This window comes from Dermacentor andersoni, chromosome 1 (assembly GCF_023375885.2).
Source record: "Dermacentor andersoni chromosome 1, qqDerAnde1_hic_scaffold, whole genome shotgun sequence".
In the NCBI taxonomy this organism is placed as follows: Eukaryota; Metazoa; Arthropoda; class Arachnida; order Ixodida; family Ixodidae; genus Dermacentor; species Dermacentor andersoni.
In genome coordinates, this window is record NC_092814.1 from 148832662 (window position 1) to 148859204 (window position 26543).

The following is a 26543-nucleotide window of genomic DNA, read 5'->3' on the forward strand; positions in this document are numbered from 1 at the left end:
GCTCACGCGCAGATGCTGTCTCTGCAAAACTGCACTCGTCTAACTGCACTCTGCCAACGGTAATCTGCAAACTGCACTGGTGTCTATGCAAAACTGGTGTCTTTATAGAAAACTGTAGAAATATATTAGCAAGCCGAATTTATTACCTCTGGTAGCTTCTAAACTTTACCATAAAATGGCTGTATCGTTGAGATAACTTTATAAGAGTTTGGAGGACCCAAAGTCGGAGCTGCGGCATATAGAAGCATATAGCAGCGCCCATTTCGTTACGGCGAGACGCTGCGCTCCGAGATTTCAAGCTGGCGAGACATGCGTGCGCTATTGAAGGTGCTCTGGGGCGAGGCAACCAGTGGTTAAAGCCTAGCTGCGCGTCTCAGAGAAGTTGTGCGTGCCTGCTCACTGGTTTGAACAGCGTGTCGGTAGCGTTATTGCGGCAGCGCATGCAAACAGCACGCGCGCGTATCCGGGCGCGTGATAAATCTCGCGGGAATGACCTCTCCCTCAGTGCTACTTTTTCTTTTCGTTTATCCTGTTCTCAGTGCACTACGCCGAGCACAGGAAAAACAACATCTGGCCCAGGTTCGCTTGTGAAACGCCGCGGCCGCAGCGCGATTTAGACCCGTGACTCATGCTGCCTCCGGCCGAGTGTACGTTTCTCGTGATGGACGGGGGGCTCCCGATGCGAAGCACAGGCTGGCATCGTGCGAGAGTAGCACGTGCGCCGGCTGAATATGAGGGTGACGGTACCACCACCATGTAGCGTGCGTCAGCGGTGACGGCATTGCGCATTCCGATCAGGGTTTCGATTAGATGTTTGCGTCCGGGCCAGCGCGGGAAAACGCACACTCGGCAAAGTTTCACGTATGCGCATGTGGCGCCAACCAAGCGTGGCCAGGCGTAAGCGTGACCATCTGCATCATCGCTCTTTCGGATAAGTTTCTTTTTCTTTTTTTTGCTCCAGAGTCACTGTTACTTCTTTTTACCGATGGCACCATATGCCGTCACTTTGATCAATCACTCGAGCCCCGAACTGCAGAGCAATTAAATAGCGGCAGATGTGGTTTTATTATTATTTTTTCGCGGTGTTTAGGGGTGAGTAACTCGCGTGTACTTGTGGCTGCCGCTGCTCGCGAGCATTTTTAACCGAACAGAAACGCGACAATATCGCTTTTCTTGATTCGCAGCTCCGCCCAGACCTTATGGACGTCTGTACTGTAGTATTTACTGTAATGTATGTCATCAGCTCGCCGCACTGCACATGGGGCACGCGTTCCGAGCGTGATCGTGAGATATATGTTACTACGAGCTGCAGGGTTTCTGACTCGCACCGCCACAGAGATTAGTAGGAAGTTATTTTCCTTCGTCAGGTGCAAATCGAAGCTTGCAACATAACAGAGAGTTTTAAATTAGGGGACACAAGCGGCTTCCGTACCCAATAACAGACGATCTGCTTGGATTTTGCTGGGACCCAGCGGTTTACGTATACGCAAACTACACGCAAGCCTCTCGCATTCTCTGATCTTAGTACCCCTATATGTAACGAAGCACACTGTGGGGAGCAAGGGTGTTTAAAACTTCCAGTCAGCCCGCGCCTTCAGCTTTTTGGACGTGCGCGCATGAACTCGTTCATGCACGCGCCAGTGCGTTCGGCTGTTGCTCTCGTATGCTCGTTGTGGAAGGTTTATCTCTCGAACCTCTAAATCTCAGTGGATGCCTTAGCAATGAGGTCACGGCGCTTGAAACCGTGCTCTTCTCTCTTTCGCTCGCTCACGCACTCTTGCATACCCGCGTCTAGTTCCGGTGAGCACGTATTCACTGCATTTGCTTCGCCGTGGGCGTTAAATTTCCGCAAATTACACTTTTCGGTTATTTTTATCGCTCTCTCTACTCGCGCGCGTTACAAGGCACCCGTGGTGTTCAGTGAGAATTCATGACTGTGAGCCGTGCCTCAGTAAGACTTCCAGCGCAAGACGGTTTGAGTCAGTGGGCTTCTCCGATTATGCAGTCCCTGACTGTCCGCAAACCGTCTGCGGCTTTCGGTCTGACTAGCCAGGACAGAAGGGCACGTCACAGTCACGTGATCCAGTTGTCGGGGATTGTCCGAGGCTTCCCCCGAAAGCACTGGGGCTGGAAGTCACCCACCTGGCTGTTGTCTGTCTGCTCTGGCTACTCGTAGATAGCCCGACTACTCAGTGAAATCGTTAGCGTGGTCTGCGAGATGGTGAAGCCTGGGAGGCCACACCGGCGACACAGCTTGCGTGATGGAACCGCAGCCTGGGCGGATATATAGAATGTGTTTGCAAAGCACAGATTAAGTCGCGCTTTCGCTTTTTGTACCACTTAAACGCTGTAATTAGGGTAGCTCGTTTCCATCAAAATTTAAGCGGAATTTCTACACGAAGGTAAGCAAAATCGTGTTCGTACCACGTCGCTGTTCTTGCAGAAAGCATCCGCTGATATTCACAAAGCGCGTGGGACTGTCAACGAAAGGCTCGACGCGTGCCTCGGCCTGAGCACGTGTGCACCATCTACTTATACTGCACGTCAAAAAGCAAACGCTACAACTTGGCAACAGAAGGTGTCAACATATGTGAGCAATAATTGGCGAAGCTCCGGTTGTATACCATCCCAGCTACCGGCGAACAGCCACATGCAATTTGACATATGCTTCCTCGCACGCCAGTTTCACTCACGTGACAGGCGGAATCCGCCTGTTTACTACACATATAGCAATAAGCATGAACGATTTCGCGAAACGCATCAAGAAAATTCAAGCATGCGTGCCTGATCGCTGTGCTTGTCTATTTAAAAACACGAAGGCTAAAGCTGCAGCAATTGCACGGCTTATGAAAAGCTAGCATAGCTTTTCATAGCTTTTCACACATAGCACGGATCTAACAGACGCTATAGCTGACTGCGCAATAGCCGTCTGGAACGCGCTGGAACGGTAACATGGCGGCCGATGCTGTGGGTATCTTTTTCAAACAGCCCTCGTCTGCAAGCTGCGTGCGCATGCGCTGATCCGAGCAAAAGAAATATAAAAAAATCTGCTGACAGCTGCGAGAGTCTGCGGACAGTCCGCGACTTAGAGTCTGTGAAAAAAAGAACGCGATTCTGCAGCTCTCGGACTGGTGGGCAGAGCCACGGCCGCTCGATGAAAACGCACAGTGTTTTCATCGAGCGGCCGTGGCAGAGCTTCCGAAGCTGTTCGAGAAGATCGAATGCGGGACAGCAGTCCGGGACTGTCAGGGTCTATAATAGAAGAGGTCAGTGCTGGCGTAGGTGTAGCCGATTGCCCAGATTAGAAAATAAAAGGAAAAATAAAAGGAAACGCGCAGGCAAATAAAAAAGGCGGATGCCCGAGTCGTGCAGCGTCTCTTTAATAATAATAATAATAATAATACATTATTATTATTATTATTATTATTATTATTATTATTATTATTATTATTATTATTATTATTATTATTATTCAGAGGCATCTGCGAAACATCTATATGTTTTGTGTGTTTTAACAGTTCGAAGAATTTTATCGCTGACGTTTTGTGAAAACAGAGGCGAGCAGCAACTGGCCTTTTAATGAGGCTTGATATGAGTACTCGGTCTACTAGCAACCAACCTATAACCAATAATTGCTCGCCTGCTGCTCTGGAGACAAGTGTGCACGGTGACAAAGTTGATGGCGTTAGCACACTTGTGCTCGTTTTGTTGCTTCCTCGTCTTATTGCACTGATGTTGACATTGCTTTAAGTGAAACTATAGGTGGAAACTATGCTATATAAGCTATAGGTGGAAACTATGCGTAGTTTCCACCTATAGCACTCTAACTATAACAGTCAGAGCTCTCACGAGCCGTCTTTTTCACGTATACCTCTATAATCCTGGGAAGGGTGGCGTAAAGAAGCCTATACGTACAAAGAAACTTGAAAAGAAGCTTAGGACCGCGCGACAGGCAACGGAAAGGTAAAGGCGTAAAGATGAGAAAGAAAGAAGACAGTACATGAACTTCCGAGCGAACACGAGGTAATGATATTCTATGCATGACATTCTTCGCTGTATTATAACTCCTTACAGTATATACCGCGAAGACTGGGGCTCGCGTGTCAGTCAGTCTGGTTCTTTCCTCGTTGGCGGACGCGACCCATAGCTTTCAGCATACTGCGCGGCGTTTGTGAGATGGGGTATTGGAGTTCGGTTAGTCATGCAATCTGGGTACAATAGGTAAGAGTTGGTCTTTTGTAGAGCAATATACAGTGGGTTCCAAGGCCAATGAAATGTAGAGAGCGGTGGAGCATTAAGTCTATAGCTATGAGACCAGAAATTTTCAGGCATGAGGCAGTAGGTTCGGTTGACGCGGGGCAGGTAGCAACGATAAAAGCCTTTTTGCTGCTGTGGATTAAAAAAAAAAAAAAAGCCACCGTTTAGGCTGCTGCTGCTGATGATGGAGGTGTGGATGTTGGCGGCCCTGAAGCGTAAGAGCTGTACCATTTGTGAGTCGTGGTCTCGGTCTTCTGTCACACCGAGGGTGGCGCTCCAGCCTACGCCGCCGATGCGTATCGAAACGGGTATATGGCCCACGCATACCAGGGCATCACCCGGAGGCTAAGCTGGCGCATGCCGTCGTCCGTGCCTTCTTGCTGAGGGTTGCTTCTTAAGTGATGAGTACGAGGTCGAGAGGTTGGAGGAACGGAACAGATGGTTTTTTTACATGGCGGAAAAAGGGCGAACTTATTTACCGGAAAGGTCATACTCGTACTGGCAGGAGCACGGCGCACAGTACATCGTAGCACGCAGAAGCTACATGTCAGAGCTACTACATAGTTCTGCAAGAGCACCCTCTACACACCGAGGATGTCTCTTAAAACCCTCCGTCTTCCCTAGATCACTCGCTAGGGAAACGGGTAAGGTCCCATTCAACCAGTGCGGTGGTTCGTATCGGCACTGCACACCGCCTCCGTTCAGGAGAAGGATGACACAAAGCACATGCGTCGCCCCCAAGCTGATCCTGGAAAGGGGGAAGCTAGCGCGTATCAGACCTAGGTTTTACTGATGACCGGGGAAAGGTCAATGGCCCAAGCTCGTCAGAAGGTAAACCAGCCACTCCATGCAGGCGCTGGCGTCTTTCGCTGTGGTTCTGGGAAACCCTCCGCTGTCTCGTCCCCTCGCCAAAGTCTACCAATTTGCCGTCACTGAAAGACGCACCTTCTGGTAGAATACGCTAAATTAACACATCGTCATGTAGAGTATATAGGTGACCCGTTGTTTGAAACAGGAATCTTGCGTTGAGACTGCCACAACTTGCGACGCCGCCTTCGCTTTCTGTTTATCGGGTCGTCGCCCTCACGCCAACCCAATCGCTGTTCGCTCAGTAGGTGCAAATCGGAGAAGCCTCGTTGATATTCACTGAAGCTCTTTCAGAGCAGGCAATTTCGGCGGTAAGAAGGTGGCGAGGGAAAGCTCGCGGATTTCAGTTTTACGGCCAGGTTTTTTTTCGCTAAATCACTGCTCAAGTACACGGAGGATGAGCGCCGAGTTCACCTCCGCGACATGACCGGCATCCAAGTTTCTCTTCGCAACATCAGCGGCAAGAAGCCGCGCGGATTTTACATCGAACACTTCCGCGTTTGGTTTTGTTGCGAGTTTTATTCAATAAGCGAAGAAGTTTGGATCGTCGAAACTACATTGATTCCCCTTCGATGTGTTTCTGCGCTGTCGATGGTTCGCTCCACGGCAGGACCCCGGTGTGCCGTAGCGCGTGGCGTGCACCGAGGAGCCCCTTCTCCAGACACGCTTCGCGCGGCACGGACCGCGTGCTCAGTGTCGATGCATGCGCGTGGCTCCTCGACTGCGATTAGCATCGTCAATCATCTGTGTTGAGCAGACAGGAATGCCTCGCTTCGCCACTGGACCCCGCCACATGCTGGCGCACCAAATCGCAGGGAAAGTGCATGTTCGCGTCGCACACGCATCTTTCTGCTCCGGTGGTGGAAGGGCGCGGCTGTTGTTCCGGTGGGGGGGGGGGGGGGGGGGGGGGGGGGGCACGCACCGGTAGTACCGCGTGGCGCACATGCGTCGTCACGTAGCTGCGCCAAGCGTGCGGCAGCAACGCCGCGGCCGCCTTCGAGGCGGCAGCAGGCGTGGTTGCCCGCAGAGCGCGCGGACGTCTTTGCCACGCATGTGTGGGCGCGCGCCGCCCGGGCGCGGTGGCTACGTGCGCTGTGCGGGCGTCTAGAGCAGCACTGGGGAGGGCGTGCTGCCGGGCGCACCCGCAACCACCCTGCGCTCCAGCTCCACGCGCGGTTTGCCACCGTACGCGGGGTTCGACGGGAAAGTTTCATCGAAGGAAAGTGATTCTCGGTCCACCTTGTCACTGAATGTACAGGCTCTAAACACGGCAACATTTTCAAGGGGGGCACATATTCACACTTTCAGAGATAAACGGCACAAACATTGGTAATGCCCAACATGATGACAATATGAGGCCTAAAGTTATGTCAAGATAAAGTTTACAGCATTCCGCGTAAAGTTTACGTAAGCTGCGCCGCCACAGATCATGTTACAACATGTTTAACATGACTGGCACGGAAATTCTGAGTCTGATCTAGACGTGCATTTACTCAAGGCCCTGCAAATTCTAATAATATCGATATTACCTTCAGACAAAAAAAAAAAAAGATAGCGATACATCCAAGCCCGCCAGTCTCCATGTTGTTATTTTGCGCTATAGCTAAGCTCTGCTTTCTTATAAGTTGTCAGAACTTGCACTTATACAGGGTGTTTCACGTAACTTAAACCAAGGATTTAAAAAAAGAAAGTGGTTTACCGTATAGCTGAATGAAACCTGCGACATATGGTTTTCCGTCATATGGCGCTCCCTATAGTAAAGGAATCAAGGTAAACGAGCCCGGCTTTCGATTGTCTAGCAAGCTGCTCTTTAGTACACATCCTTGAAGCTGTAGCGCCTGAATGATGTAGAACCTGCGTTTCTTAAATGCTTCGCCAACACAACCGGCGAACTCAAGAGTTGAACAACATTGATTGAGAATTCAAACGGAGGATTTCACTTGCTAGCTATCGGTGTTGGCATTTACTGCTTCGCTCTTGTCTGTACATCAGCACAAAATGGAGACGATCAGATTCGTTTAGTCTATTTTACAACGCCTAAGCGCTACTTTCACTGCAGCCAAATGCCTGCGTGCTACTCTTAGCTTGTGTAGTCATTACATATACGGGCCTCAGGCGTCAGTGAAAACCTTGGGGCGAGGAACCTCTTGTCTGCATGTGAGCCGTTTGCACTTGAACCTGTACAACGAGTGTACAAATCGACGCACGGGGAGGGGAAATATTTGCTCACGCGGACACCACTCTCGCTGTCAGCTCGGTGTCCGGAAATCTAAGACGCACTCCGGCCAATGATGTTAAGCTTCCCGAAGGGTGCTTTGACGCGCTAGAGTACGAAAGACGATGAACTCGCTGTGAATAACAGCGCAGTCGTGTCGACATTCGGGCCATCCTTCAAACGGCACGCCCACTTTAGGGGACGCGAACCCGATAAACTACACGCCCTCACTTTTTGTGCTCACGTGCACAGGTTGCTTGAGGCTCAATGGTGCGCAGTGCGACGTCGTTAGGTCAGCAATTTCCGCCATCTAGCACAAAAGCTCAGGGACGTGTGCGCGATGGCGGGTGATTCCTTGTATGAAGCTGCGGCAGCATGGCACTCGGCTGGCCGTATCTATCACCGTATACCGGGATTTATGTGCGCACCATATCTTCACAGCTCACCACATCCAGCGTCTGTCAAAGGCGAAGGATCGCTCTGGGCTCAACACGAGCCCCAGTGCATGCAGTCGGCACCGCCGTGCGCATTGAGAATTCGCAGTTGTATAAAATGTGGCAGATATCATCGCGAAACGAACTTCCGCCCGCGGCACTTGGCAACCAAGTCGCTGCAAATAGCTCAAAAATTCCTCCTCATCGCCGCACTGGCGTCTATCCACATCTCTCTCTCTCTCTCTCTCTCTCACTCTGTCGTGCTCCTCATGTTCAGGACAGCGCGGCCTTTCAGAGGAGTCGCCCTTGAAGCACCAACGTCCATCTTGCAAGGCCTCACGGCGTCGCCGCCTTCGTAATAATAAGAAACTCGGTGTCCCTGGGGCTGCAAGCCATTATGTTGAGAAACTGCTCAGAAGCCTGACCGACGTCTTTCACTGCATAACTGGTCTAGTGTTTACGTGAGCAGCTGATGCAAGGAAACCGCGTGCATCCTGGCAGCGTTTAGTTTACGCGTGATCAAGACTGCGCGCCGTGCAAGCTGTCTAGACCTGAAAATGGTTGCACTGTGACATATACTTGTTCTGAACCCATGTTTATCTAATCACTATGTTTTGTGTCTTGATTAATCGGGTTGACGGACATCTTGAAAGCGGTTACAACGTGACAAAGCGTTTTTTCTTGCGCCATCACGGTCATCACTTTGCGCTGAAAGCACGTGCAACGTCTAATTTTAATTGAGATGTTTTACGGCTACTACGTACAGCTGGTGCTGGTATACTGGTGAGATTTACACACCGGCCTATAACCGCGCTTTCGTGTAACTTGTGCCGTGTTTTGCGACGCTTTTTGGGCCACCAAGCCGTACCAGCAAGCTAAAGCTCAGACCGTATCGCGGTTTTTAATAAAGTTCCACAAACGAACTCTTCAGAGCAACACTTACAGACTGAGCCATGATTTAGCGAACGGATAGATACTTCATATTGGTTTCGGCTACATGAGGTTCTTTAACAAGTACCGAGAACTCAGTGCACAGGCGGTTTTGCATTCGCGGAAGTCGTAGCCGCTGGCCTTCAGCGATTTGTCACTGTTTATGTAAATTAGACGTTATACATAAACACCGTGCATGCCTGCCTTTTCATCCTTGTTGCGGACGCAATGCGCTGTCTCTTAAGCTCTGGGACAATGGTGCTTAGCATACGGCTGCTAGTATAAAGCTGACCTCTTACTCGAACATGTAGGTACAAGCGCGATGCCAAGCGCAAACTCCGCGACTGCACAGCGGTGACGTAACTTCCATTTCGCCGACTCGCTTTTCGATGTAGCGGCACACGGTGTTTACAAAACGGCGACCGAAATGCCGATAGCGTATTTGCAAGTACAAAGTGCGATTTGTTCGTTGGAGTTGGCGACTGCGCGTTGCTCGGCGGCAACCGATCGATGCAAGTCACGGGAGACGTCAGTCTCCGCGCGCTGTCGCAAACCATTCCGTCGTTTGCTCCATCACTTGTAAGAGCGGCAGATTGAATAACTCGTGGACCATACAGACTGCGGAAACACCGATTGGCGGCGGTGGTAGCCAAAGCAATGTATTCTGTGCAATATGCATGCCGCAAAGCGATTGTGCCTGGTGTGCCCGCACACAGCCGTACATCACGAGTGTCTGAAACGGACTCATTTTGCTTTGAGAAGAATATCTCTGGCGTCGCTGTCGTGCGCGCTCGTACGCGTGTTCATGTGAATTTGGGGCAAACCTATATGGGTAAAAGCTTACGACGGAGTGGCGCAGATTCTCTTGCTTACGCGTGAAATGCGATATGAAACATTGGGATTTTCATTTAGCGATGTCAGCGTGGGTGAGCGCGCACTTTCGCGTTGTAAACCGTTGGTTCTGCAGTTCTAGTATCTGTGTTTTCTGCGGTTTAGAAAGTCGTTTTTTGAAAACTAGAAACGGCAGTGTTGTTGGTACGCATGCATTTCGTTCTTGCCATGCCAGCGTTAGCGACGACGCGGCCCAGTAACGCTGTAAATTCAAATCCGCCATTCGTGACGCTCGGTCTCCTTGTCGCGTCGTGTACCACCTTTCATTACGAGCCAAAACAGCGCAAGGATCCTTGTCTATTGTCGAGATTCGTCTTAGTAACTCAAGCGCCTACAATGCCGTCCTGAGAGCTGTAAGCAGAGCTCGACCGCCGTAGCGTTGATTCGCTCGACGTTCTCCTGTCGTACGAACTCCTCCAGGTCCGCTTGCATCCCTGGTTCTTTGCAAGTGAGGGCGCAGTAAATGGGCTGCTTGCGGAGCTCGTGGAATGCGCGCACCGATGCACACGGCCTGCGGGGTACAACACAACTGAGCTTTGTTAATTCTTTTTTATTCAGAGACAGCAACAAAGGAATGGAGTTTGTGGTTTTCAACGGACACTTTCCGGGAGCTTTTCCAAAGAAAAATAAGGAGAAGGAAGCGCCCTAGAGGATTCGCTCTTAAGAGACCCACTATTATTGCATCAAAGAATGTCTGGCAGAAATATGCTTGGGAGTGCTTTCATGACTTTCACCTAAGACAGCCTGTGTCAAAAGCTGACATGAGTCGTACAAGCAGTGTGCGAACACATGGCTTGGACGCGCCGAACTTGCGATTGCAAGAATGGGTGGATTGCGTATAGCCGCGGTACCGAAGCGAATCGTCCTACCCACTTATCTTCCAGTCTTGTGATCTTCGAGTCACAATTAAAAAAAAAAAAATGTTGGGTTTTACGTGCTAAAACCGCTTTCTGATTATGAGGCACGCCGTAGTGGAGGACTCCGGAAATTTCGACCACCTGGGGTTCCTTAACGTGTACCTAAATCTAAGTACACGGGTGTTTTCGCCCCCATCGAAATGCGGCCGCCGTGGCCGGGATTCGATCCCGCGACCTTGTGCTCAGCAGCCTTACACCATAGCCACTGAGCAACCACGGCGGGTTTCGAGTCACAAGTATGTCATTGGTCCAGAAAAAAACATATAAGCCCATTCTTTCAATAAGCATCTCAGTACATACTTGCTGTCCCTTGGCTAGCGCTGAGCTTCATTATGTACTGCTTTTGTGTTTTTGCTGTTTTTTTTTCATTGTCCGATTTCTTTCACCGCGCTGCACTTTCATTCAATCTTGATTTGTCATCGCGCTCCACATGTTTGTGTTGGCAATTGAGTTTTTTATTGGCGTGTTTATGGTTAATAAATTTTCCTCTTTTGTGCCACCCTCTGAGGTGTTGTCACTTTGCTGTCATCATAAGCCGGAAAGCTAAAAAAAAGATATGACCCCTGCCGCCCTTTTGTGGCGTTAAAAACTTCATGCTGCTTGCGTTCGTTTGTTGTTTATTTGCACACTGATATTGCGCACGTATCTGCGTGCTTGATTTGACTTGATGCATACGTTACGCCCAGCTCCATTTGAATTGGTGAACAGGCACGTGAGGTGAACCGAGAGCAAGAGAGCTCGCGGGGGGGGGAGGGGGCTGCATAGCACGCGCCGCGCCCCGCGCAGGGAGGAGGAGGGCGACCGAGCGACTGGGGGAAGCGCAGCGGCGAGCCGACGCCACAGAGCGGGGCCGCAGAGGGCGCTATAGTTGTAGCTGTCACCGCCAGGCGCAAGCGATGGCGCCACCGTCGCTTCTTCGGTATTCCGCCCTCTGCGGTACTCATGCCGCTGTGTGCGACTAATCGTGCATGTTCTCTGGCCGCTGCCTTCGGCGGATTCCATGGCTGAAGATGTGAGTACATCCCCACTCTCGCTTCTATTCGTCGGTCTGAACGAGTTCTTTTTTCAGCGGACGTGATCGCACGGATCGCAGTGTAACAGCGCGCCTCTCTTGGGACGCCTCGTTGCCGTGCATTCCAGACGGCATGTTGCTCTGTTTACATTTTGTGGCAACGTGGTGTTTTGGCTGTCGCAGAACAGTTTCGATACCCTCTCTGGTGCGAAAGTGAGGGAACTCATGTTGTGCATCAGCGAGTTACTGAGGTACTCGCACGCAGCTGTTCGGCGCGACTTCGGAAGTCCAAGGTGCCGTGGTGATGCCGTGCCGGCGTTCGCACATTGCTCGTGCTGAAGTCACGTCGCGGATTAGGGGGCTATCGTCGATTCGACAGGAGTTCATCCGGTCTCGCGGCTTACGCAGAGATACCACGATCGGCGCGTTTCACCATTTCTCGAGACGCTTTCAAGTATGTCACGTGGCTGTTGAAACCCGTCCGTCGACCGCAGAGCGTGCCGGCCAGCGAGTTTCGCTGCTCGTGCTCGACTGCGGACGAACCGGGAAATGATCATGTGACGTCACTCTCGCGCGATTTCGTAGCTCGTTCGCCCGTCCGTTCACCTGCGACGATCGACCTTATCGCACGGCGGTTGTGTGACTGTCCCATTTTTGTTTGCTTTTAAACCTGGTCTTTCGTATCCTTGCGATCTGGTCAGATGCTGGTGACGTTTTATGGGTTCGTGTCTCCCTGTTTGCAGTGCGGCATTGTTGTGCTCGCTTGATCCACAAATAGAGCGTTTATGGTCGCTGCGATTTTCCGGTTGCGTACACAGGCCTTCATTGACGGAAACACTGCGTTTCATATTGTTGCGTTATTTGTGTTCAAGTTTCCTGTTTCAGCCATTTCGCGTTCGTTTACACTACTGAAGCAGTAAATCCGTACCAGTGGATCAGTGATCACAGATCGTACTTCATTGACTAAATTTGCTACACATACGTAGCGTCGCTTACTGAGATGTTTGTGCGCTGGCTCTTGATACTGAATCCCGGCAGTTACTGGCATTTTCAACATAGCTGAGTGCGTAGATTGTTATTTGCGTGTTCAGTTAGGTTAGTCGGTACGTCTTGCTAAACGGCAGATATTTAAATAGCTCTACACAGGACACTCTGTTCTTCTTTTGCTTGTCGTGCTGTTCCTAATGTGCTGTAATATTACGCTACTTTTGCATGAAGCCGAAGGGACAGCTCTCGTCTGTTGGTGAATTAAGCTGTGAAGTCCCCCAAAAGTTGGTGCAATACGACGTCGTGCTCGGTGCAATTCTCGGCGTGCATCTATTTCTCGAATCTCGCCTCGCATATTTGTGCAGAGAGTTCTCAAGTTTTGCACGGTGACCGGCAGCTGGAACCAAACTTGAGAGAAACCGGGGAGTCAAAGAAAAGACTTCGGCGGCATTTTCGAGTAAGAGTGCCCCCCCCCCCCTCTCTCCCTTGTCGCTGTTTGTGTAAGGGGAGCGGGATGGGGGAGCTAGTGGCCAGCTATGGGCAGCTAGGCGCTTTTGTAGCGCTGTCCTTGTTTGTAAACAAAAGTAGGAATTCGTGACCTGCTCGGGCGACCTCGGAAAGCAGTGGAGGTGGGGGAGAAGTAAGGGTCCGCCTGAGCACCTCTACCTATCCGAAGCCTTGCCTACTGACCGCATGCCTACGGCGGCGGGCCGGCATGCCTGGCTTCTCCCTCACCCCCGCAAAGGGCAGGATGGAATAGCCGGACGTTATGTCAGGCGGCTGCAGAACGTGGCTGCCCTTGCCACGTGACCGGCGCGCCCGGTTGTGGTGGTTGGCCACGTGTTCGCCGCCCGCTGCCACATCTGGTGCAGCACGAGGAGGGGCCACCTCCTTCCCCACCTTCCTGGATGGTCTTCGCCCTCCCGGTGACTTTCTTCGGCGCTTCTCCTTTGTTTCGTACGCCGCTAGGGCAGAGATGCCCGGAGTCGCTGACCGCATTCGCAGATAGTGTGCCTGTCCGGTTTTGAAGCACTTTTTGCGCTGTCTGTAGCGAATTCTCTGCCACCAAGAGGCGCTTCTGGATGACGTCGTGGGCAGATTTTTTTTTTCGATCGGCTAAATGTCTCATTCATAATGGCACAACTGAAAGCGTAGTCCTCTAAATATACTGTTCTTTCCAGCGAAACTGCAGTCGTATCACTTTTTTGTTAGTTCTTACGGTAGACGACATATACCGCAACGTTTCTGGGAACATGAGCATGAAGGGGAGACATCTTGAGACGCTGGGATCGACGTTAAAAGGACACTAAAATGAACAGTAAGTATGTTTAGATGGGCAAACTGTCGTTTCTTTCATTTGAAAAAAAAAAAAAAGGCTCGTTATTAAGGCAGAAAATGAAGGCTTCTCTTTATGAATTTCGCGCCGAAACCTCAGTGCCAGTACGTCATTGTGACGTCACAGATTCATGGGTAAAAAAATCAGGTTGTTGTTCTGGCGCGTAAAACACCTGAATTTAATTTTGACAACCTTGGATGCTTTAACGTGAATAAATCTAAGCACACGTGCGATTTTGCATTTCGCCCTCATCGGAATGCGGCCTCATAATCGGATTGTGGTTTTGGCTCGTTAAACACCAAAATATATTTTTCTAACGTTAAAACGTGGTCGAAAAGAAAAAAAAAATGAGGACACCTAGGCAGTTACTATTTCGTCAAAAACCGGACATTCGCGCTTCCATCAACTACGAAAGGCGGCGCCTCAAAACCACAGCACATTCCACTAAAAAAAAGGTACGCCCTCCGCTCGTGTTTAACGACACTGCGGTTAGCTCAGGAAATATTAGTCCGGGTTCTGTGTTACTTGTCTTGTGAGCATGCAAAATATACCTACACGAAGTCAAATGCAAGCCGAGCGAAAACCTCCGAGTTTATCAGTTGCTGGATAAACGCCGCATCATGGTGGAGAATCGGCGAAAGGCTTGCAGGGAAGGAGCAGCACAGCGGAGGCTTTTGAGTGCCAGTAAGACGGATCGTCTACGCAACGCGTTCAAATGCTTCTTGCTAGATGATTGGGAGTACGTCTTGTTGGGCTGTAGTTGGTGAAACACGGCTATTAGAAGAGGGACGCAAATTGACACACATTGTCCGCAATGCGCGCGCACACTTGTCCGCGCATTGTGACTATTGCAGATGTGAGCGGCGCATCTCACACAGAAATAACGGCAAAAAGCCAGCACACGCATGCGAGGGAAATTTTGGGAGCCTACTACATAAAGGAAAACGGGAGATAAAGGCGTCAGTGACCCATTCGTATCCTTGTACCGGTCAGAAAGCGCGTTGTTAGAACTTGTGACATGGAAAACAAAAACATTTCCCTGTTCTTTTTTTTTCTTCTCGGTATTCCCCTGTTGTCTCACAAGTCCTGCGCATGTCTTCGATGTATATTGTGTGCAATTCATAGGTGACCTTTGAGGGCATAATGGAAACAGTTGGTAGCGGTGGCGCTCGTCCTTTTGTGTCCTTCTCCGGGTATGTGTGTCAATTTGTGCCTCTGTTTAAAAATTCTGGGGTTTTACGTGTCAAAACCACCGTCTGATTATGAGGTATGCATACATCTACAAGTTATTGATCTTCTGTATTAGGTGTAGCGGGGCACATATGTTTGAGACATGTGATTGCTGAATCAAAATAAAATTGTCTCTTCGCGGGCAGTGTTTGTCGGTTGATTTGTGTCCGTGGTTCGCTCCAATGAATCAAGCGCTGTATTCTATTTCAACTCACCCGCTGTTTTGGTCATATGCATCCCCAGGGAAGCATTAGCACAACTGTACTGGTTTGTCGTGGAAACTGTTGTGCCTCTTCCGAAAATGCCTGCCAAGTGTTACCTGCACTGCCGACTTCATCGCTTAGTGCGCGAATCGCCTCGCATGACAACTTGTTCTCAAAGGAGGCGCCAGGGCCGAAACTTTGGGCCCGTGTTACGTCTGAGCGATGGGTGCGCTCTCTCTCGGTGATTAATATTGCTTGTTTGGCCCTTATGGCCCACTTAATACAGCCCAGAATGTGCCGTTTCTGGCCATTGACCTCTGTCCTTTCTCGGGAGTATAGAGCGGCTCTGCGTGATAGGTCACGAAAGACAAGCCGCTCCATCACTTAGGTAATGTGAGTCTTCGTTTTTCTTCTGAGTCACCGGCGAGCTATTACATTTTCTAGCATCGCACTCGACGTGGCATGCCTTTCAAGATAGTTGACAGTTAGCTTGGCATACTACATTGCGAGCAGATTTTGTTTGTTTTCATTGCGTGAAGACGATGATTTTGCGAATGTAATCAGCAGTGCAGACGAAGAGAGAGAGAAAAAAAATGCAGTCGTGCAAACATCGCAGTCGCGACATTCTTGTAGCTTAAAATATATGTTGTGCGACTATACTCGGAAAAAGCGTGCGCGTACTTGTGCGTGGCAGAGACTCGTAGCGATAGTATTGGAGCTCGAAGCTGAACGCCGATCTGGTGCACAAAGTCCTTAACGCCGTCTCCCTCTGCATAAGCGCCTTGGTAGTGCTTTCCGTTTCCTACTGGCCTTTGCAACCCCATTGCTAACAGGCCGATGGGCTTTGCAAGTACCCACGCATTGCAGCAAGATGAAAAAGAATATGACAGATGCGATAACGCCATTGTGTTCCATTCGGCTTTGCGACTGCTTGTTTGTTAGTAGTGCTTATCAACTGATACGGCAAGCAAGAAATGAGGTGCTTGTGGGCTGCTGTGCGGGTGCAACTGCAAAAGCAAATGACCGACAAGGGCACCTCTGTTGATTTGCATCGCGAATGGTCGGAGTAATTCATGAAACGACTGGAGGCGAGACACTTTTTCGAGTGTAACTGGCCCTGCGAGTCATCACTCACATTGGCTAGAAGCCTTACGCAGTCAAGTTTCCACTGCGCCTTACTGAGCAATGGCAGCGCTGAAAAATAATGCATTCGTAATAAATGTTACGAGCGCGGCGACTAGTCCGCCGAAAACGAGATTGATAGTTGATGCGAGGTTTTCTTTTTTCATAAACGCAACGTAGGAAACATCGCACCACGGCATAATAGAATTTTAGCTCCGGGGCTGCACTCAAACTCCGTTTTGCGCACTTAGTGCACTTGTGTGCTCCCTCTGGGTTCTTTTGTACGCCCGGCGGTTTGCGTCCCCTAAACTAAGAATCTGCTTTATCCGTGAGGGTCATTTGTTTTAATCCTATTGGCGGCGAGGAGTTACGGAGTCGCCATCTGTCGCAAGCGCCTCCCTTGCGTAGTATGAGGGATCACGTGGCGCGCTCCTCATAGGTTTCGCTTACGGCGCTCAATAAAAACACCATGCGGCAGCCCTCTTGGACATTTATGTAGGTATTCTCAAAACGAGGGAAGTTTTTGACTGTCGAAATAATAATCCTGGGCAAACTGAAAGCACAGAATCGTTTACAGACGCTATCTCTTTACCGAATACGTACAGTGAACGCCACTGCGCCTGGTCGCCGCGATGGAGTCTCCCGAACCGGCTTCTTGCGTGAATGGTAGCCAAACGCCGAGAGTAAACAATGTGAAACATGTTCTTATAGTGGGCTGTCTGTATAACCAAATGGGGCATAACAGAATGGAGCCTCAATCCAGCGATCGCACGGATTCGCAGCGACCGATTGCGCGTCTACCGGCATGTCCGCGCACAACGTTTTCCTTTCGCTGTGAGCGCGTTTTCGCACCGTGCCGTGAGCTTTAGGCCGCAGCATATGAGCATTTGACAGCACCTAGCAACCATTGTTGCGTGGACGCTATCAGAACTGTTCAAAAATAATTTCGTTATAGAGACTTCGACGCCTACGGCGACCGTGATGTGCCGTCGCGGCGATTCAATCTTTTTTTGTCTTGTAAATTCTTGGGCATTTCAATATTATTTCTCAAGTTGCGTCGAACTGTATGTTTATCGGTCTTCTCAGCGTGCGATTTCCCTCTGCTTCTTTTTTGTAATCCAGTGCATTCATTCTTAACACAAACATGACCATATGCCACGCCTTTCTTTAATGTGCGTCTTACCGCTTACTATGGGCTGTCCAGAGGGCCCACGATGCGGCGGTGGGGCAAGGCCTGACTGTCCCAACGTGGGAGCGGCCCGCAGCGCGCTGAGTCGCGTACCTCAGGACCTTATTAAAGTTTTGCATCCATCCATCCATCCATTACCGCTCCCTTTCCTTTCCAGTGAACTTGCCAGTATCTAGCATCAACAAGTTCATAGACCAAACCGTCCTGACATTAGCCGGGCAGCGGGCGCGGGCGAGCGTCACAGTGCGCGTTTTCTGCTACTCACCGAACATCGCGCAGTGCCGGCGCCGCAGCAGAAATCTTCCTCTCGTGTGCGCTTGCTGCATGCCTGAGTTGTAGCCGATGGCTGTCTGCCGGTTCTAAGTTACGCGAGCCGAGCTTCACGCAGCTCTTTGTCCTGCGGCTACTTGTGAATAAGGCTGACACCGGGCTCCGTTGCGTACGTCCGGCACTGCGGCATCGAGAAGTAGCCTACCATGCTGCACGCCTACAAAGGCAGCCACTACCTATTATAGTACTTTCATATGTTGTCAAGCAGACACCCAAGGCGGTAAAACAGCACCACTTAATTAGAACCGCAACGCAAGTGCGACTTTAAACTTTCGTTTTCAGCTCGCTTCGGCGCTTCCGAAGCAGCCGACGCGGCCGCTGTGTCCACGTGATCCCTCATGTCACGCCGACGGTGGCGCCAGCCTTTCCAGTGGTGGAGCTCGCCGCCAATAGTCGTTGGCTGCTGAGACGCGACGACCACCGGCGCAGTGACCGCATGCATGCTTTGGTCGTCAGGAACCGCTGATAGAAGCGTCACTAGTCCTAATTCGCGGGGTACATCTACGTTGTAGTGTTCACTATTTGATGGAAGATTTGCAAAGCGTCAGCGTGTCTTTGCATGTGCTCGTGACTGTGCTCCAACTTGAAGCCCCTCCATGTACGCGCCAGCGTCGGCCAAAACGTGTAGGAGCTTTAGTCCAACTCGGCGACGTTTCTGCGGGCAGCTTGCAGAGGCTTGTGTTCATCACGGCGCGAGGCTAACACTTGAGTGAGACAGCAAGCATTCTTCGAGCTTCTCGTTTCTTACTCGCGTGCGACTCTCGTCACTTCCTCTTGTACACTTTCATCGGCGCGCGAGGTTAGCTTCCTTCCTGTGGCGGCTTCAATTACGTTCCCTTCATTCGTACATATACAGGGTCCTGAATGTTTCGCTGCGTGTGTTCGAAAAAAAAAATGTTTTGCGCTCACCGCTGCACTGTTCTTGCTCAAATTTTGCAGAACGATCGCGTTTTGGCGTCGACTTCCTTTAGTATAGCACGTGGCACAGTTAATTGCCTGGTTTTTAAGAAAAAGGTGCAAATTTGCCTACGCTTGTGGGAATGCGAGCCGCTGCCGCGACGGCGCAAGCATAAACTTGTATCGCCACCTGCCGTCAGCTGCAGAATGCAGCGTTTCAGAGAGGGCAGCCTTGCGTTGCCCGCTCCTGCAACAATCTAGTAATGTTTCCTGGAACCATAGTTTCATACAATAACCATATGCCTGGAACAGGCGCCTGCCCTCCCTGAAGCGCTGCTTTCTGCAGCTGACGGCAGGTGGCAACACAAGTTTATGCTTGCGCCGTCGCGTCAACGGCTCGCATTCCCACAAGCATAGGCAAATTTGCACTTTCTTTTTCTTAAAAACCAGGCAATTAACTGTGCCAAATGACACACTATACGAAGTCGACGCCAAAATGCGATCATTCTGCAAAATTTGAGCAATAACAGTGCAGCGGTGAGCGCAAAACCTTTTATCGAACACGCGCAGCGATATATTCAGCACACAGTACATACGTGTACCTTCAAGATGAGGCTCAAAAACACGATGACACAAGCGCGCTCAAAGCGCCAAAGATGCATCGTGCAACAACTTCGTTGCGGCGTCGCTGCAATCACGGTGGGCGTGCTCCTCGCGGACTGCGCCATGATCTGAGGGTGCGCTGTGACACACCCCCCAGTGACGTATCACGACTTGTCCGCCGGGGATTCGTAATCGCCGCGCGAGCCTGATAGCGAGCATGCGGCGCCACAACTGCTTGCTGAAGCGGTTGCCGCACGCCAGAAATGAAAGCCGACACTAAACTGGAGGGCGAAATCGCGCAGAGGGCGGCTTCTCTTTGTGCCATCTCTCGTCCGCATGCCGGTGTCCTTAGCACGCAAGCGCTTGGTGGGCCGCTGCAATAATGGCATTCGACTCCGGGGAAGCCGGCAAATGGTCCTTGCGCGCGCCGTCGCGAACAAGTGCGCCCGCTTGAGGACTTGACGAGCGCCTGGGGCCGCACCCTCGTATTAACCCGTGGCCGTTTCTTTGTGTCGTATCCTTCGCGCGCTTTTTGTCGGCGCGGACACGTGGGCGCGCACGTCTTGTTCGTCCGGCGCTAAGTGACGTCCCCGATTTCCGGGGCCGAGTGTTAGGACAGCGCGATACCCTTGTGAGTCCCTCCTGCTGCCCCTGTGCGTGCGTGCCTTGAAAGCGGCGTGGCCGATAGCGGCCCGGCGTCTGCCGACACCTGTCGCGGTGCGTTCACCCCGCGACGACCGGCGCGGCCCACTCGGCGTCCCGCGAAAGCCGTGGGCGCTGTCGCCGGCGGGATGGCGCCGCGCTGTCCGCGTGCGTGGCGCTTGCGTTTGGAATAGTCATGAAAAGCTCGGTGCCCACGAAATGTGCAGAAGGTCGTTGCAACCGCCTACTGGTCGTCAGCAGAATGGGGACGTCGCGTTTCCGTAAATGATTCGTGTTTCTGTTCCAGGTCTGTGTTGTGTTCGATTCAGTTTGTGCTCTCGACGCCCATTGGTGCGGTGCAGTGTTGCTCCCCCCCCCCCCACCCGCACACACACGCACACGTTCGATATAAAAAGGTGGATCGGTACGTCTCATTGGATCCCAGTTAATAAATTCTTCGTCCATAAGCTGTGAAATTAGACGATGCTGTCGGCGCATCGATCCCGAAGCACTTTACCTGGTTTCGCCGTTGTAAATACATTTTTTTGTTTTTTGTTCTTATTGTCCACCATATCCAGTAGGTGCAGCGCAGGTAGTAACGTTAAAAAACCCTGCGGAGCTACACTACCCTGTTGTCTCCTTTTCCCAGTTTCGAAAGCTGAAAACCACCCGTGTGACTCAAAGTATCGCTGTCACCGCAGTTGCTTCGCATCTGTGCAGAATCAAAATGAGGATGTATTAAATCTTTTTTTTTTTTTTCTTAGACCATCGGAGACCAGAGTGGGCAGAAAATTGGCGCAGCATCTCAAGCGTAGCTCTGGAGCGTCAATGTGACAGTTAATGCGGATTTTTCTTACGAAGGAAAGAAGGGAGCTCTCAGGAGGAGCAACACCAGCCACTTCTCAAATCGTGAATGACTCGGAAGAAAAACTCCTCAAACGCAGATGCTGGTTATCCCTCCTGGGTGGTTAAAAGGGCCCTGAACCATATTTTATGGAAGTCGAGAAATGCATTTGAAGTTAAAATAGACGATTTCTGAAATACTTTGCCGCAAAAGATACTTCAATGCGTTCAGAAGAAGCGGAGTTATTGGCAATCAAAGGGTCGCATATGATCCCGTTCGCTGTGCACCGTGAGTCTTCAGTGCCTTGCACTGCGAAGGCTACAGCGGAGCGGGGCGTGGCCTACTGAACGCCACTGTGGCGCGCAGTTCAAATTTGATTTCGGATGTTCACCTAGAGACCACTGCCGATTCCGTGGCCTACGACGCGCCAACTGCGGTTGTCCTCAGCGAGCTGCACTGCGCTCAGCCAGCGGACTCGTCGCGGCGGCCGCCCTGTCTACGCTACGTAGCGGGCCGCAGCTACACGCAACTGTAGAACGTAGCGTTTGCTTTGTGTATACGACAGGGCTTCAGTGCGCGCTCACGCTGCTATGTTCCAGTCTGGCCATGCTAGTGGTACGTGTGCTACGTGGTCTGGACCGGCTTTGTCCTGCATCAGGTTGACCGACAGATTGTAGCCACATCCACCTTTGAAGCGCTGTGTGAATTTTGAAGCGCTATCAATAGCGAAGCGAAGGAGTGGTCAGGAGTCAGCACGTGCTGGGTAGCATACGTGTGGTCTGACCTTTAGTTTCGAGTAGTTCGAGGCTATAGTTTTGTGTTCAAAACTATAGTCGAAATTAGCGAGACCCGACGTCTACGACACCGATAAGGAGGGTGGCCAAAGTTTAATTCCTACGCGGCCGGGCAGCCGAGGCCGAGCATGCGTGAGCAGACGACAGCTGGCTTCTTCCGGAAGTATACTATTCTTACAGAAATGCGAAAGCACATTTTCGCATACTTCAGCCTGTTTATTAAATTGCATCAATAGATATACAGAGTAACTGTGGGAAGAAACGCACTGATGCAAACACCCTTCTTGATCGGCGTCAGCTATTGGCCAATAGCGGCCGCGTATGGGAATCTGCTATATTACGAAATCAGGCGTCCGGAAAAGAGTGAGGAGCAGGTTTCTGTTGAAAAGAAGTCGGTTGAGAAAAAGCTGACTCCGCGCTCCGCTTGCAATTTTTACGCGCCGCTCACTACTGCAAAATTTGGCTGCGATGTTCACAGCGGCGTATACGCTATTCGCGGACTGTGTTTTTTCACCAAGCCCGAGGGGTAGTTCAGGACCCCTTTAAGGTAGGACTGATAGCCTATAACACGGAAACCGCTTGCAGTAGGAGTAATAAAGATTGTTTTCACTCATTCATAAATATGCTTACATTTTGCGCGATGCAGTTTTGTGTAGGGAACGACAGGGAACGCATTTCTTTCATTCTTTCTTTCTTTGAGCGAGCAGCAGTGGAGATAAACTGAATGTGTTTTCAGTAGAACCCGCCACAACATAGAGGTCGGCATCTTTCTGGACAACATGAATAGTCAGAACGATGCGGGACATGTTGATTTTTCTACATGCTGTGAAACGCAAAGCTGTTGAATGTTCGTAAGAGCCTGCGTAAAATAAAATTTGAAAAAAAGTACAGAAAGGGGCTCCTAGGTTGTTTTCGTTTATTGAGGCCGGATGTTGCATGTTGCGGTCACCGTGAGTCGTTCCACATCCTATCGGCAGAAAATCACGCATACAGCTATGCACAGCAGTTTGCGCACCGTTATGCTCGTTTGTGTGCATTTTAATGTGGTCGAGTGGAGATGATGTTTTGTTCGTTCCAAATGAGCACCATGGCAGGCGCAGGAGCTCTCGTTTTTGTGTTGCCCGCTGCACTGTTTTGATAATGATGGCGCACGACCTCATTGCTCACAAAAAGGCCAAGTCTCAGAAAGCATTCTGCGTGCTTGAGGTCGCACGCAAATTTGATCTCGCGTGCTTTGCTTCTCTTCTCGAAGCTTTCTTTACTGAGGCGTGGTTCAGTGAAAAGAACGCATGCCTAAGCTTGCAGTCGCCGTATAGCTACAATCAGTGTTACGGTTGACCGCTGAAGTTTAACATTAGTTTCTTTGTCTCGCTTCTCCCCTCACCTTTACATAAGAACGGTGCCTGAAAAGGCCCGCACCTCTTTCCGAAGTGAAACATTTGTTCGCACGACAGCTTTATTATGAACTGACTCCGCCTATCGCAACACCTCCCAGCGGCTCGGGCGCCGCATCCATTATAGTTTCCGCAAGCTTCCACACATTCTTTGACTGCGCACTCTGGCTCCCACTTCCTCTCCATGCGTCGATTCGTCACAACGTGGGTTGATTACGCGCTTGCATCTGCTTGTTCTGTGTGCGCGGCCGCTTTCGGCGCGAACTCGCAATACAGTCACGCCGCCTCCGTATACGTGTGGATTGTACTTGCAGTTATTTGTCGCCCGTTCATTGAGTATAGCCGATTCATAATAGTCTTTCCTTTGTATTGGCCCCGCTTGATCGCCTCTTCCGCGTTTCAACGGATGTTCGCGCTGAGCTTGCTCGCGCGTTGCTGAAACGAGAGGGACGGTCGACGTCCCGCACAGCACACTTGCGTCGTGGGCCGTACCGTTGCCTCCACAGGCTTGCAAACACGCGTGTCATTTTCCGTTGCGTTTCTACTCGCGTCCTGTCCTGCTCGTAATTGGTGCCACCGGCGAAAGCGGCAAACCGAGAGAGGCGCGTCGTGTAAGGGCGACGCCGTCGCGCGAAGAAAGGTAAAACATAAGCCGGGCCATAAGGACAAGATTTTCTTTCCGCGTCGTCGTTCCTTCCGGCTGTATACGGTATAGCTTCTTGGCCTGTTTGGGCCTTCGGTCTGGGCGGATGCGCGTCCGGAACGCGCGCGCCCACTCCGCCTGCAACGCAACCTCCAGTGCCTTCCCGCCTCGGGATTGTCCTGTCACGCGGTGGTGAAGCGGCGGCCCCGTGAGACGCAAATGCGGCGGCGCGCGCGCCGCCGTTTTGGCGCTAATGGCCCGCGCGATGCGCCCAGATGCGCTCGCGTCGCGCGCGAGGCGAGCCCGCGGCGCAGCCGGCGCTGCAGGCATAAATAGCGCGTCCAGCATCCTCCCGCGCCGCCGTCCATCCGCGCGAGGGAAAGCAGTTTCGGATTCCTGCGGAACGTTTACCGTTGTTATGTCGTTTGGGAAACTTCCTTTTTCTTTTTTTCACGATGTGCTCCGCGTGACTTAGAAGGTGAAAAAAATAAAGAAAAAAGGCGAAGCAATGTTAAAGTCGGTCTAGCTGGCTGGCTCTTCGCGAGTCACTGAAAGAGCGAGCGCCAGCGTGTATGCGGAGGTTCCGAGCCGCCGGACGGATCATCCCTCCGTCCGGCGCATGCGTTCCCAATTGCATTTCTTTCGCCGATGTTTGCCTAACGAGCTTTCTTACCAGAAACATTCGGTATTGAAGCACGTTATATGTATATAATATTTTCTCGCTAAAGAACGTAGCACAGCTGGTGGAACCGAGAGCGAGCGCAATGTTCTAACTCTACGCGAACGTGGCGGATATTTCGAAGGCCCAGTGCTCTCATGCGCAACCGCACTGCCGCTCGACCATGCAGCCGCGCGTCGCCTCCCTAATTCCCGCTGATTCGCTCGTAAACGCTCTGGAATCCCCAGAACCGCAACTTCTGGTTCCACTTGTACATTCCGAGGACCCGCTCTTGTGCAATTAGTTCGAATGCAAATTTTTTGTTGTTGTTGTTCTTTCGTTCTTTATTCGTCACGGAAAGCAATATTTTCGTCGCTTCTCATTTCTGTTTACTCGCCAGTTTATCGCGCGAAATTTGCTGGTGAGCGATATATGACACAGAGTATGAACCCCGCCGTATCTATAGTGTTTCGATGTGGTGACGTTTTCAAATTTTGATGTGGTACAGTAAAGTGAAAAAAAAAAAAATCCGCCCAAGCACTCCGTATGCAAATGCTTAACCAGCGAAGCTGAAACGTGCGGCCCCGGTGTTTATCACTGGGTTAATCCCGACGGTTCATTAAACGATGGCTTGGTAGGCTGCCAGTTGCTCGCTACGCAGTTGCTGCTTGCACTCGGCTGCACAAGCCTGTTCTTGTGCCCGGGCTGCAGCATCGGCACTGTGTAGACAAGCTCGTTTCCGCTTCTGCTTGCGGCGTGGCTGATCGAAAGTTGCATGCTCCTTAGGAGTATACGTATGACGCGTGGCCTGCCCATTTCGGAGCCGGAGAGAAACTGCTACGCGCGTGCTCGGCTGCGACGGAGCAACGACGTCACTACTGGCGCAGCTAATCCAGCACCACCTAGCACAAGGCCGTTTCATGACGTCATGTTACCTAGCCCGACTGCTATAGAATCTAATGGGCACGCTCCCGAGTAGGCAGCAGTGATTTTGACCAGGTAGCGTGACGTCATAGATCGGAGTAAGCAGGCCTTGTGCTATCTAGGTGTCGTTGGCTAATGTGGCTTGACCCGACTGCCATATAATTTAATGGGAATGCTCCCGAGTAGGCAACAGTGATTTTGACGTCACCGCTTTGATCACGCCAGCCTTGTCAATGGACATTGCGGGCCAGGTAGCGTGACTTCATGGATCGGAGTAAACAGGCCTTGTGGTATCTAGGTGGTGTTGGCTAATCGCGCGCCTCTCTCTCTCTCTCTCCCCCTTTCGCGCATGCGCATGGGGTGGCGCCGGAGTTTTCTGCGTACAGGTGACCGACAGACGGACGAATCAGCTAGCCATATACAGCTTCGCTGTAAAACAACAGGCAGGCAGGCTCTTCAAACACGACAGACGCCTAAGGACCTGCGTTCCACTTTGCCAGCTCGGTGGTTTACGAGGTGGGCGGTGAGGAGGGGGAGAGGGAGGGTGTCATTCGTCTGATCTTGCCGTGTTGCTTCCTGCTCGCTCGCACTGGTGTCTGAGTTTAGTGCGTCGAGTATACCGCGATCAGCGTAACGTTTGTGAACAGTTCCTTAAACGTTTTCGTGTGCGCGCCGAACCCGCACGTGGAAGTGCCGGCAAATCAGGACCGGCCCCATGATTGAGCGGCAGTTCGCGCTATTAGTGCCCAGCAATCTGGGCGCTCATCGTGAGTGCGCTTTCATTTGCGGCTGACCATTGGGGGCCAGCGCGTGCCCATAATAGAAGCAGTCTGACGCACTTCTGGTGCTCCATAGTATAGGTGCGAGTGCTTGCGAGTTGGGTAGGCTAGCCGACCGTGCGCGATGCGCGCGCCGGAGTCTGTTTCACGCGAGTCACGACACCGCCGCCGGTGGCCCTGTAGAACGCGCGCGGCCTGCGATCGGTGGTACACAACGCACGTGGCACCACCGCCCCCAGGAAAAAAAGAAAGGAAAGAGAGAGAAATAAAAAGCGCATGGGGGCGACGACGAACGTTCTGTCGGGCGACGCCGCTGCTGTGGTCCGTATGTATGATATTCACGGCCACGCCGGCTTGAACACGGAACGCCCATCGGCGTGTTTTTCGGCGCGCGAGGCTTCATTAAACATGTAGCAGCACGCGGTTCGTTTTCGGCTCGCGCGTG

At 51.4% G+C, this 26543-nt stretch overlaps 1 protein-coding gene across 3 annotated transcripts in view; it reads left to right on the forward strand.

Annotated features, from left to right (window-relative positions):
* The window catches only part of Rhp (GTP-Rho-binding protein rhophilin), a 197150-nt gene that overhangs the window by 107287 nt on the left and 63320 nt on the right, over window positions 1-26543 (forward strand). Inside the window, exon 1 of one of the 3 annotated variants that reach the window (XM_050192347.2) lies at window positions 11419-11523. The exons of the other annotated variants lie outside the window; for them this stretch is intronic. Within the exon in view, the coding sequence (XP_050048304.1) occupies window positions 11512-11523 (12 nt within the window). The 5' untranslated portion in view covers window positions 11419-11511. Of the gene's footprint in view, window positions 1-11418; window positions 11524-26543 lie in introns of those variants that run through there. 3 annotated transcript variants of the gene reach the window in all.